The sequence below is a fragment of the Sinocyclocheilus rhinocerous genome, unplaced genomic scaffold (genome assembly GCF_001515625.1).
Source record: "Sinocyclocheilus rhinocerous isolate Xijiao unplaced genomic scaffold, SAMN03320098_v1.1 scaffold552, whole genome shotgun sequence".
In the NCBI taxonomy this organism is placed as follows: domain Eukaryota; kingdom Metazoa; phylum Chordata; class Actinopteri; order Cypriniformes; family Cyprinidae; genus Sinocyclocheilus; species Sinocyclocheilus rhinocerous.
This window is the reverse complement of record NW_015625574.1, coordinates 927,953-940,497: the sequence shown is the minus strand read 5'-3', so window position 1 is coordinate 940,497 and position 12,545 is coordinate 927,953. Positions and strand designations below refer to the sequence as shown.

At 37.7% G+C, this 12,545-nt stretch overlaps 1 protein-coding gene across 1 annotated transcript in view; it reads left to right on the top strand.

The window, feature by feature from the left end:
- Positions 1 to 817: 817 nt before the first annotated feature.
- The window catches only part of LOC107751305 (leucine-rich repeat-containing protein 1), a 68,625-nt gene continuing 56,897 nt past the window's right edge, over positions 818 to 12,545 (top strand). Inside the window, exon 1 of the mRNA XM_016566984.1 lies at positions 818 to 1,404. Coding sequence (XP_016422470.1) covers positions 1,246 to 1,404 — 159 coding nt within the window. The 5' untranslated portion in view covers positions 818 to 1,245. The remainder of the gene's footprint in view (positions 1,405 to 12,545) is intronic.

The window sequence follows — 12,545 nt, the reverse complement described above, 5'->3', positions numbered from 1 at the left end:
ATGATATATGATTTATGATGATTACTAAAAGATTTGATAGAGAAAAAAGACAACAACAAAAAAGAGTGCCAAACGTCCCACAGGTGGGACGGTGACAGTTAAGGGGTTTTAATAGTCAATGCTTGAAATTTTATGAAAGTGTCTGTCTTCCAAAAATAAGCGTATCCTGGAAAGTGTCTCTCCAATCTTTCTACATAAGCATGATGTGTTGATAAACAACAATTTACAGAAACACAAAATTCATTAATTTTGTTTTATTATAGGTCACGCATGTTCATGATTACGTAGTTTCAAACTGTTGTTATTATTACTAATATTATTAGCTTAATAGTAATGACAAACATCTAATAAAAGATGCAATACATTTCCTGTTGTTTAAAAACATGACCACGTGTCAAAATGCGAAAAAAGAGCAAACGATACAAGCTGTTGCAATGCACAGTTCTAAATCTGGCGCTTTTATCTTTTTCGTTTGAAAATGATAGAGCCATGGCTCTCATTTAAACCTGGGGGGAAAAAAAGCATTTTGAAAAATGTTAAAGTGTAATTGAATAAGAAATATTCAAATAAAATCGGGTGGATAATCAAATAAACATATTTGTGACTGGCCATCCTAAATATTATGACATTCTGCAGACGCACACAAATCATACTGGATAACTTGGACTGTCAGATTTTGTGATAGATGGACAGATAGATATGATGGATGACAGATATGAACTTGTTGAATGCCACATAACTCAAGGGCAACAAGGTGTGTTAGGGGAAGTGTAGTTTCTGTAGTTCAGTGTGTTATTGTTTACGACGCGCAGGAGGGAAGGAGGGATAGAAAAAGGGAGGAGCCGCTGGGATTCGTGACATCAGCCTGGAATGAGGGAGTGAGTGTTCCGGGTCAGAAACTGGACCAAGAGGAAATAAACTCCGGGATAAGAAAAACGCCAAATAAACGCCACTAAACAGACATGTAACCGCTCACAAAGAGCGATACACTTCTCAGCCTCTCAGTAAAGATGTCGCGAGACAGGTGAGAAAGCGGAAAGGAAACTCCAGGGATCAGAGCAGAAGTGGAGCGCGACGTGTTCATTCCATGTTTCAGCGCGCGATACATTCGCTAGATTTGTATGCGACACTAGTTGCGCTCTTTCACCGTTCCTGGTTTCTCCAGCTCGTTTGCTTGAGTTTTGATTGCTGTGGCAACTTTTCCAGCAGTACGGATTTATCTAGGGCTAGGATCAGCCTCCCGTGATGTTTCACTGTATCCCCCTGTGGCGGTGCAGCCGTCACATCGAGTCGGTCGATAAGCGCCACTGCTCGCTGCTCTTCGTCCCGGATGAGATCTATCGCTACAGAGCGAGTTTGGAAGAGCTTCTACTGGACGCCAACCAGCTCCGGGATTTGCCCAAGGTAAGAAGACACCAGCCTGTACTGGGACCACTGTTGCTAGAAAAGACTGTTCGCTATTGGATGAATGAGAAGCATTTGTGGGCCGCGTCTCAAAAGCTAATACGCCGTCTGCTCGTTACAGCATTGCGCGTAGGTGAGCTGAGAGACGTTCAACAGTTTGGGGCACATGCCCGGCCCGCAGCGGTTTTGAGCATCATTGTGGTCTCGCAGGCGCGTTGGAAGTCACTCAGTTAGCATTTTTAGGTGTCATAGACATGTACTCTGAGTCAGCAGCAGTTTTGGGCATCGTAACCACAATGAGACCGTATTGTTCTGCATACTTCCAGTCAGAAGCATTTTTGGGTATCATACAGGTGAAGCTGCGTTCACAGCAGTTTGGGGCATCTTGCATTGTCAGCATTGTTGTAATATAGTTTAGTGCTGTCAAACGATTAATCGCGTACAAAATAGTTTTTGTTTACATAAAACGTGTGTGTACTGTGTATATTTATTATGCAAATATAAACACACACACATGCATGTATATATTTAAGAAAAAATGTTATGTTTATATATTAAAAATATTTATATGTAATGTAAGTTATAAATATACTGTATAGTCTACATGTAACTATTTTCAAAATGTATACTGTGTGTTATATGTAATAAATATACACAGTACACACACATATATTATGTAAACAAAAACTTAGTCGGGATTAATTGTTGGACAGCAATCAGAATAGTTTTTGGACTTCGTAGGCTGAGCTGTACAGAAACACTCTTGTGATGCCACAATGCAGTGTTGTATGAACCTGTGACTGCCAAAAATGCATTCTAGTTAGGTAGCTCACTAGGATTTGAAACGCGGCCGTTGTCATTGCGCAGACGGCAGAGAACACTAGAACTCAGCACAATGTGGTTGAGAAAAACATTGTGGCAGTGGCAGCTGTCGCTCCATTACACAATGCTGTAGTGGCTCAAACCCAAAAGAAATGATCCATGAACTAAACGCTTAACCCTAGGTGATCTAGAGCAGTGGTTCCCAACCCTGGTCCTGGAGGCACCCCAACACTGCACGTTTTGCATGCCTCCTTAATCAAACACACCTGATTCAGGTCATCAGCTCATTAGTAGAGACTTCAAGACTTGAAATTGGTGTGTCAGAGAAAGGAGACATGCAAAACGTGCAGTGTTGGGGTGCCTCCAGGACCAGTGTTGGGAACCATGGATCTAGAGTAACTTCTAAATAATCCTGACAAATGCGTCCTGCGTTACCAGCCTGTACTGGGACCACTGTTGCTAGAAAAGACTGTTCGCTATTGGATGAATGAGAAGCATTTGTGGGCCGCGTCTCAAAAGCTAATACGCCGTCTGCTCGTTACAGCATTGCGCGTAGGTGAGCTGAGAGACGTTCAACAGTTTGGGGCACATGCCCGGCCCGCAGCGGTTTTGAGCATCATTGTGGTCTCGCAGGCGCGTTGGAAGTCACTCAGTTAGCATTTTTAGGTGTCATAGACATGTACTCTGAGTCAGCAGCAGTTTTGGGCATCGTAACCACAATGAGACCGTATTGTTCTGCATACTTCCAGTCAGAAGCATTTTTGGGTATCATACAGGTGAAGCTGCGTTCACAGCAGTTTGGGGCATCTTGCATTGTCAGCATTGTTGTAATATAGTTTAGTGCTGTCAAACGATTAATCGCGTACAAAATAGTTTTTGTTTACATAAAACGTGTGTGTACTGTGTATATTTATTATGCAAATATAAACACACACACATGCATGTATATATTTAAGAAAAAATGTTATGTTTATATATTAAAAATATTTATATGTAATGTAAGTTATAAATATACTGTATAGTCTACATGTAACTATTTTCAAAATGTATACTGTGTGTTATATGTAATAAATATACACAGTACACACACATATATTATGTAAACAAAAACTTAGTCGGGATTAATTGTTGGACAGCAATCAGAATAGTTTTTGGACTTCGTAGGCTGAGCTGTACAGAAACACTCTTGTGATGCCACAATGCAGTGTTGTATGAACCTGTGACTGCCAAAAATGCATTCTAGTTAGGTAGCTCACTAGGATTTGAAACGCGGCCGTTGTCATTGCGCAGACGGCAGAGAACACTAGAACTCAGCACAATGTGGTTGAGAAAAACATTGTGGCAGTGGCAGCTGTCGCTCCATTACACAATGCTGTAGTGGCTCAAACCCAAAAGAAATGATCCATGAACTAAACGCTTAACCCTAGGTGATCTAGAGCAGTGGTTCCCAACCCTGGTCCTGGAGGCACCCCAACACTGCACGTTTTGCATGCCTCCTTAATCAAACACACCTGATTCAGGTCATCAGCTCATTAGTAGAGACTTCAAGACTTGAAATTGGTGTGTCAGAGAAAGGAGACATGCAAAACGTGCAGTGTTGGGGTGCCTCCAGGACCAGTGTTGGGAACCATGGATCTAGAGTAACTTCTAAATAATCCTGACAAATGCGTCCTGCGTTAGTATGCAATATGACACGAATGGGCCGCATCGAGCTCTTCTCGAAATTGTAGAAGTGGCGAGTTTCAACTGCAGTGCTTTCTGCAACCGGAAAGCTCCACTTTTGCCTTTTCGGTGACCTTTCAGAGTGCAGACCCATGCGTGAAGCAGCAGGAAAGCGTGATCGCCGGAGAGGACTAGCAGGGAACATTTCAGGCTAATGCTGATTTAACCGTGATGCTTTGCTGACACACAGGACAACTTCCTCTACCTCTTGCTGCAGTGCATCAATTTAAAAAGCCTTTTCCCTCTCACGCTTGTATGCAATTACAGTTGTCCTTGTGTAATCTTTACCACAAAAACATCAAGAACTCTCTCAGAACAGAGCAGTGGAGGGCAAAAGTTTTTGTCCTATTAATAGTATTGGTCTTGTATAAATCTTTGCTGGGATAAAAAAAAGTTGAAGCTGTGTTTTATTACAGACATGTGGAAGCATGAAACGCCAGTAAATTGGCCACGTATCAGGCTTGAGTGGTTGAACGGAGTGCATTCCGGTTTTTAACCATGTATTGTAAGAAGCTGCGTTAACTATCAAATTCAGTTATTCGTGTCTGAGCACGTTCATCTTGATTTTCAGTAGCTTCGAAATCTATTGTCCAATTAATACTTTTAACAGAAACAGTTTAACTTTAGTCCAGTGCACAGTTCATGGAAATTCTGTCTACGTTTACTTGCTTTCATGTTGTTCACAAAAGGAGGAACTTTGAATAATGTTCTGGCTGCTCTTTTCCGTGCATAAAATAAATGAAGCTTTAGACACCATGAAAGTATCATAAAAAGTAGTCCACACAATGCATGTGCTCTATCCCAGTTCTTCTAAAGGCGCACTATAGTTTTGTGTGAGGAACAGTGATAAAAGTAGAGATTGGGGTGGGAGATATGGGAAAAATGTATCGCTTTTTTTATTTTTCAGACAGGATCGCAATCTGATCACATTCCTTTTTATGTTGGGTTTTTTTAGACACTTTTGCAAGTTATGAGCAGTACAGAAAAACTAATTTCCCCATTTAAAAAATAAAGCCCTTCAAAACATAAAAGAAAAAAGAGTGGCATATCATTTAGGCCAACGTGTTTTTAGCAATATCCAATTGGTTAATGAATCATTCATTTCAGAGTTGGATCTACTTTGTCTACTTCACAAAAGTTATTCTCGATCCAGTTCTTGCGTTCACTGCACTGTGACTCAGTGACTTGGCCATTTGTGGTCAACAGCTCATTGAAAGGGAGATGATCAGTGAATTCATTTTTGAAGCTTTCTTTTTAAAATCATGTATCTGAGTCTGTATGTATATATTCTTGACCACAACAAAACACCTGATTGCTCCGAACTGTCGCAATTCCTGTAAAATGTGCTGCTTGACATCTTCGTTTGTGGTATCCAGACTCCTGCTGTTTGTTTGGTAAAGTCACTGAAGTAAGACATTTGTTTTGAGAGCAACCAATAAATTTTGTTAATGGTTGGACTTTTCACTCTCCTTTGTACCATGCGGACCCAATGTGACTGCGGGGCATATAGTCAAGAGCCCATATCCAAGTCAAAAGCGTGCAGTTTAGACTGAGCTCGAGAAGAAAGGGAAAACACACATCTTAAAGCCTGTTTCTCGTCGGTTTGTATGTGAAAGCTCTCATCGTGGAGATTTCCTGGAAGCTGAGACTTCTTGTTTGGCCTAAAATGTGAGGAATGCTGTGAGGAGAGTTAATCGTGATGAAAGATGTGTGTGTGGGGGAACCAGAGTCAGATGCAGCTTACTAGTCTGATACTAGTCTGCGTCACTGCTCTCTCAGCAAGCTTTGCTAAGCCTTTTTTATGTGAAACAATGTCTAGGAGTGTAGGGGTGTGCGATATGTATTGTCTGCAGTTGTGTAAATGTAATTGTGTGTAGCGGCGTGTGAACTGAAGTTGTAAACAAACAAACAAAAGTCACAGTGCTCACTTTAACTTGATGTAGCCAATTGAAATGCAGAATGCCTTGAAAATGAAGAGAGCTGTTTTCCAGAATATCAGCACATTTACAAATTCTTCATTATTATTGTTTAACTGCTGCGTTAAAATCAGTAAGTTAATATTGTCAGTTATATTGTAAGTTGGGCAAAAAAAAAAGCCTACTGTTTTATGAATAAAATGAATTCAGACATACTGCTCTTTTCTTTTTTTTTTACCTACTATATAGTTGGCAAGTAAATCGATTTAGATTAAGATGATTAAGAAAATTAAGCTTCGTTATACGTTATCTTTGGAAATAAGTGCTGATATACCTAGCATAAGCCTCTAATTTTTTTAATGTTTGGATTGAAACTTTTGAGAGCATTTAATGATTTCTAGTTTAAGGAAACTGGTGTGATCATTAAAAATAGCTATGGGATTTTTACAGCTTAGATGGACTTTTTAAGTGACTTTGCTTTGTGTCTCACTGTATTTCTGTAATCCAATCAGGCTTCAAATATTGACCGAGGGGTTAAGGTTAGGGCTGCACGATTATGACAAAAATCATAATTTCGATTATTCCCTTGAAATTGTAATTGCGATTTATTAATTATGATTATCACAATTTACGTTGAATGATGTTTATACCATTGTTTGATGCAACTGCATGCCGTATTATTATATGAAAATAAACAAGCTGAAAACACTCTAACTGAAAAACCTTTAGTGCTTTTCTATAGTATTAAGCCTCAAATGTCAAATATACATCGGATTGGTTTCTCATTTAAATTATAAAAAAAGTAAAAATATAAATGGTATTATAGTGTTATACTAAAACTAAAATTAAAACAATGGAAAAACCCGTAAGATAACATGTAGAAAGAAGAAAAAAGCATCTTAAGCACACAGAATAACGTAAGTGGACTTTGAACGATTAATTGCCGCTTTGAACGATTATGTAATTGTGGCATCCATGATTGTAATCGCGATTAGAAATTCGATTAATTGTGCAGCCCTAGTTAAGGTTAATGTAAACTAGTATTTGCTGGCTGAAGGGTGGTGGAGGAGGGGTGACAGCCGCCCAGCTTCATTAACAGGAAGAACAGGTTCAGTGTTCCTCCTCAACGATGTGTCAGCCTGATAACACTCTCACAGGCTACAATAGCAGGCAATAGCAAAGGAAGTACTGAGATGAGTGTGGTGTGGACTTCCGAGTCTAAAGTGCCAGACCTGTTGCAGTCTGGGAGCTTTCTGTGTCTGTTGTCTAGACAATTTTCTCTTCCTGTGCAGCACTAACGTTTTGATTACAGAGTGAGAAGAGAGACTGAAAACAAGAAGAGCATCCTCCCAATACTGAAAATAAGTATTTCTCTTAAAAAAGTAAAAATATAAATGGTATTATAGTGTTATACTAAAACTAAAATTAAAACAATGGAAAAACCCGTAAGATAACATGTAGAAAGAAGAAAAAAGCATCTTAAGCACACAGAATAACGTAAGTGGACTTTGAACGATTAATTGCCGCTTTGAACGATTATGTAATTGTGGCATCCATGATTGTAATCGCGATTAGAAATTCGATTAATTGTGCAGCCCTAGTTAAGGTTAATGTAAACTAGTATTTGCTGGCTGAAGGGTGGTGGAGGAGGGGTGACAGCCGCCCAGCTTCATTAACAGGAAGAACAGGTTCAGTGTTCCTCCTCAACGATGTGTCAGCCTGATAACACTCTCACAGGCTACAATAGCAGGCAATAGCAAAGGAAGTACTGAGATGAGTGTGGTGTGGACTTCCGAGTCTAAAGTGCCAGACCTGTTGCAGTCTGGGAGCTTTCTGTGTCTGTTGTCTAGACAATTTTCTCTTCCTGTGCAGCACTAACGTTTTGATTACAGAGTGAGAAGAGAGACTGAAAACAAGAAGAGCATCCTCCCAATACTGAAAATAAGTATTTCTCTTTTTGAGAAATTGAGAAATCTCTTTTTGATAATGGCCTGTTTGTTATTCTGGCATTGGGTTAGGGTTGCCCTAACCCTAACTCATTCATAACTTGGTTAGTTGGGCTCCTGAAGGTCAGTGTAGGAGGTCAAGTGCAGTTGAGTAATTCAGAGTAGGGATGATGAGGCCCAATGCTATGCGGAAAAGCAGACAGAATCCAGTCATAAAAATAGAATTTATTTGAATCATGGAATTTGGCAATTTTTAACTGGCATGCTTTTTTCTACTACACATACTGAAGCAATTCACTTTTAACAAAAGATTCATTAGATTGTCAACGTGTTATGCCTTCATTTGATTACCACTGTTATGATATATTCAGAATAATTAAAACAGACAGCACAGAATTTCTAAAAACACATAAAACATAGATAGGGACCTGTTACTGTAAAAGTGTTAAATTGTTAATTTGGAAAAAGTTTTAATAATTCAATTGATTAGACCTGATTATTACAATTAAATTATAATTCTGAAGTGTAAATGTGAAACACAGTATTTGAGAAAAAAAGATTAAAAAAAAAAATTGTTGTTGGGTTATATAAGTTTCATGATATCAACTCTTTTTTTTTAAAAATTAAATCACGGAAGCTTCCAGAATTTTTAACTGGCATGCTTTTTTCTACTACACATACTGAAGCAATTCACTTTTAACAAAAGATTCATTAGATTGTCAACGTGTTATGCCTTCATTTGATTACCACTGTTATGATATATTCAGAATAATTAAAACAGACAGCACAGAATTTCTAAAAACACATAAAACATAGATAGGGACCTGTTACTGTAAAAGTGTTAAATTGTTAATTTGGAAAAAGTTTTAATAATTCAATTGATTAGACCTGATTATTACAATTAAATTATAATTCTGAAGTGTAAATGTGAAACACAGTATTTGAGAAAAAAAGATTAAAAAAAAAAAATTGTTGTTGGGTTATATAAGTTTCATGATATCAACTCTTTTTTTAAAAAAATTAAATCACGGAAGCTTCCAGAAAAATAAAAACAGAAAAAATGGAATTTGGGAAAAAACTAAAACGAATTTTATAAAACCCTAGGACAATTTAATTATTTATTTTCAGTATTGGAGGATGCCTGTGTCCATGTACACAAATGTCAGATGGCAGTTGTATTATTGTATTGCTGATTCTCTAGTTAGTATGTTTGATTATTACCATACAAAAACTCAAAAAAAGCACCCTTATAAGACTTTCTGACCAAGCAATGAGAGGAACACTGTGTCTCTGTTTTTCGCGCAGATTGCCATAATTATCTTAAGCATGCACTGAAATTTTAAAACCTGCGCTCCACTCCGTTCAGTTGTGCTGTTTGCCAGGAAGAGCCAGTCCTGTGTGTTCATGTCCTCTCTAGAGCGTTGAGCCTCAGACCTAAAGCCAGCATGTACAGTGATGAGTTGAACTGGTACAAAACGTTTTCTCTGTTTTGCTCTGTTCCTCACAAAAAGCTATTGTACTGGCTTGGAAGTATAAATCATTATCCATTTTTGATTTATAGAAAAGAGCAGCTTGAACATTTTCCTTTTGTATTTCACAAATGATAGAAAATGATACAAATCAGGATTGGAACGACATGAGTGAGATTTAATGCACACACACACACACACACACACACACACACACAAACTCTCTCTCTCTCTCACATGCACTCACACACACACACGCACAGACAGACATATCTTTTCCCCTTTTTTAGTTTTTGAGTGAACAATTTCTTTAAATCCCATCATTTAGTTTTAACTGTGCATGCTAGTGGAGGAATATAAAATTATTTGCATACAATTATTTTCACACTATGATGTCCAAAATCGCTCTTCTTTGTTGTGACTTCTTCTGCAAGTTACCATGAAGGTCTTCAGATGATTTTGCAAACGGTGTTTGAAAAGCTGTGTGAAACGCAATGCATTATTCAGTTTTTGCATGGAACTCAAAAGAGCAGCCACACAGTTTTTGAAGTCAGTTTCACACCATTCTCTGCTGGCTGTCCCAACAGAGTTGTAAAGTTTGCCCTGAATAAGCATTTATTTAAAAGTTTTTCTCTTCAGTCTTAGCTTAGTTGCTGGTGGATGGATTTTTCTGTCAGAAGAATTCTATAGATGTCATGTATGGACACTAAAGCCCTATTTGGATGGTAATTGTTTCTCATATGGACGTCTGTGAAAATAAATTCACACATCACCTCAGTGATAAAACTTGTGGATTCAGATGGCCATTTATTCACAGTGGAGAAACGAGTTCTGTGATCCTGCGAACCTGGGAACGCACTGCTCACTAGGGGTGGGAATCACCAGAGGCCTCACGATACGATATTATCACGATACTTGTGTCACGATACAATATTATTGCAATTTTAAATATATTGCGATATTCTGCGATATATTGCAATTTATTACCTTTTTCCAACTTCAAACTATGTCCCCAAAGGAAAACTTTGACAACATCTGTTTTAACTAAAAAGAAACATTTCTCAGTTTGTTTATCTCACTTCAGTTTTATTGTTGCAGTGCAAAATGGGATTGTCAAGCAGACAAACTGACCAACACTTTCATGAAAACCTGTCATAAATTAGGGTTGTGACGGTGAGGAAATTTTCCCACCGGTTAATCGACGTGTGACAACACCGGTAATACCGGTATCACCGCGGGGGGCGGTGCGTTCCCTCTTTTCCTCGCTTTCCTTCGCTTTTAAATAGCTTGTAAAAGTGAAAAAAAACACAAGCCAATAAAATAACCACACTTTTACTGAAAGTAACACAATAAAACTGGACAGAATTTACATTAATATTGGTAACACTTTACATTAAGGTTCATTAGTTAACATTAGTTAACTATTTTAATGAACTAAGAATGAACAATAGTTCTTCAGCATTTACTAATCTGTTCATGTTAATTTCAACATTTACTAATGCATTATTAAAATCAACAGTTGTGCTTGTTAATGTTAATTAACAGTTAATGCACTCTGAATTAACATGAACTAACAGTGAATAACTGTATTTTCATTAACTAACATTAAGAAAGATTAATAAATACTGTAATAAATGAATTATTCATTAACTATACATTAACTATATGTTAATTAACATACATAATTAACATAGTTAATACATTAACTAACATTAATGGAACCTTATTGAAAAGTTACATTAATATTAAATATCAATATATTATTTTTATTCACTTCTATGTAACAGAATCAGATATAAGTTGTTGTTTGTTTGTTTTTTGATTAATTATCCAAATAATGTATAGTCCTACAAAGCTATTATTATCAGAGCATATGAGCAGAGCATAGCATAGCAGAGCAGAGCATAGCATCACTGAAGGTAGCATCATTTTACCAGCGTTGCCCAGTACAGCTGAACTAGCCTACACCATGTTACAGCACAGTAGCGCTACTGCAAACCGGAACAAGTAGGCCTATACTGCATAGAAATTTCCTGTTTGCACGTTATTTGAGCGGACTTTGCTTTTCCGATGAGCATGAGCGGTACACGAGCGGAATGCACATTCATAGATCGGAATATTGAGCGGAGCGGCGTGCCATTATTCTACCAAATAGTATAATAAAAGATTGATACTTGGCGTCCGTGTATCGATACAGTATTGCTGCGGAAAATATCGCGATACTATGCTGTATCGATGTTTTCCCCCACCCTTACTGCTCACTGGTTTTTATTTTATCTTTGTTGTTATAAATTAGAACTGATGCAAAAACAGAACAAATATAAGAAAGAAACAAGTGTATAGTGTATTGCTTTTTTCATTTTACATCTAAACGTAAGCATTCAAGTAAGAAAAACAAATAGTAAAATGAAAAAATTACATTTGTAAGCGTTCATTACAAATAAATTAAAACTACAAAAGCAGTTCGATCAAGAGCAGAGAGTGATTCCTTCTTTTCTTTTATCGTTTGATTAACATTAATGCGATTAGTGGTCGACCGATATATCGGCCGATATTTAGCATTTTTCAAATATCGGCATCGGCCGATATGTTTTTCTCTTTGGCCGATGCGTTCGAGGCAGGACATGTATTTTGACGGCGCTGATAACGGCAGCGCCTGAGCACATAGTGCTCACATTCTCCCTCTTGTTTGCCGTCGTCGTTAACAGTTCTGTCTAAAACTGAAGTAAAATGGAGGCGGCCAATTCAAACCAGCTCAGATTTGGCTACATAAGGAGCTTAAAATACCATATTGTTGTGATGTTGGGTGCCAGAATCGACATAATACAGCCTCAAATTAGAAATTTTATCGCATACCTGCTGCCACTGCCAGACAAAAAACTGACGACAGCTGTGGTTAAACACGATAAAACGAGCGGAATAAACAGAAACGATAGTCAAAAATGCTCGCGTTTGCAGCGCACACTTCTAATCAGAAAAGGTTCAATAAAGTATTGTCTTTTGTTATTATGGGTGCGTCTGAAGATTTCTTATGCATCTCACGACTATGTCGTGTATGAAATAATGTCTGTGCATGTGTGTAAAACAACAAACTGACGATTTATATGTTTAATAATTTGTAATTGTATATGCATTGTTGTGATTAATTGTGGCTGGAATAATAATGTAGCTGTAAAAATAGTTGCCTGCTGAAATTGAAATGTATATACATCTTCATGACTAGATAGACATAGTGAGATTGTCTTTACTATACACGTTAGATGTGA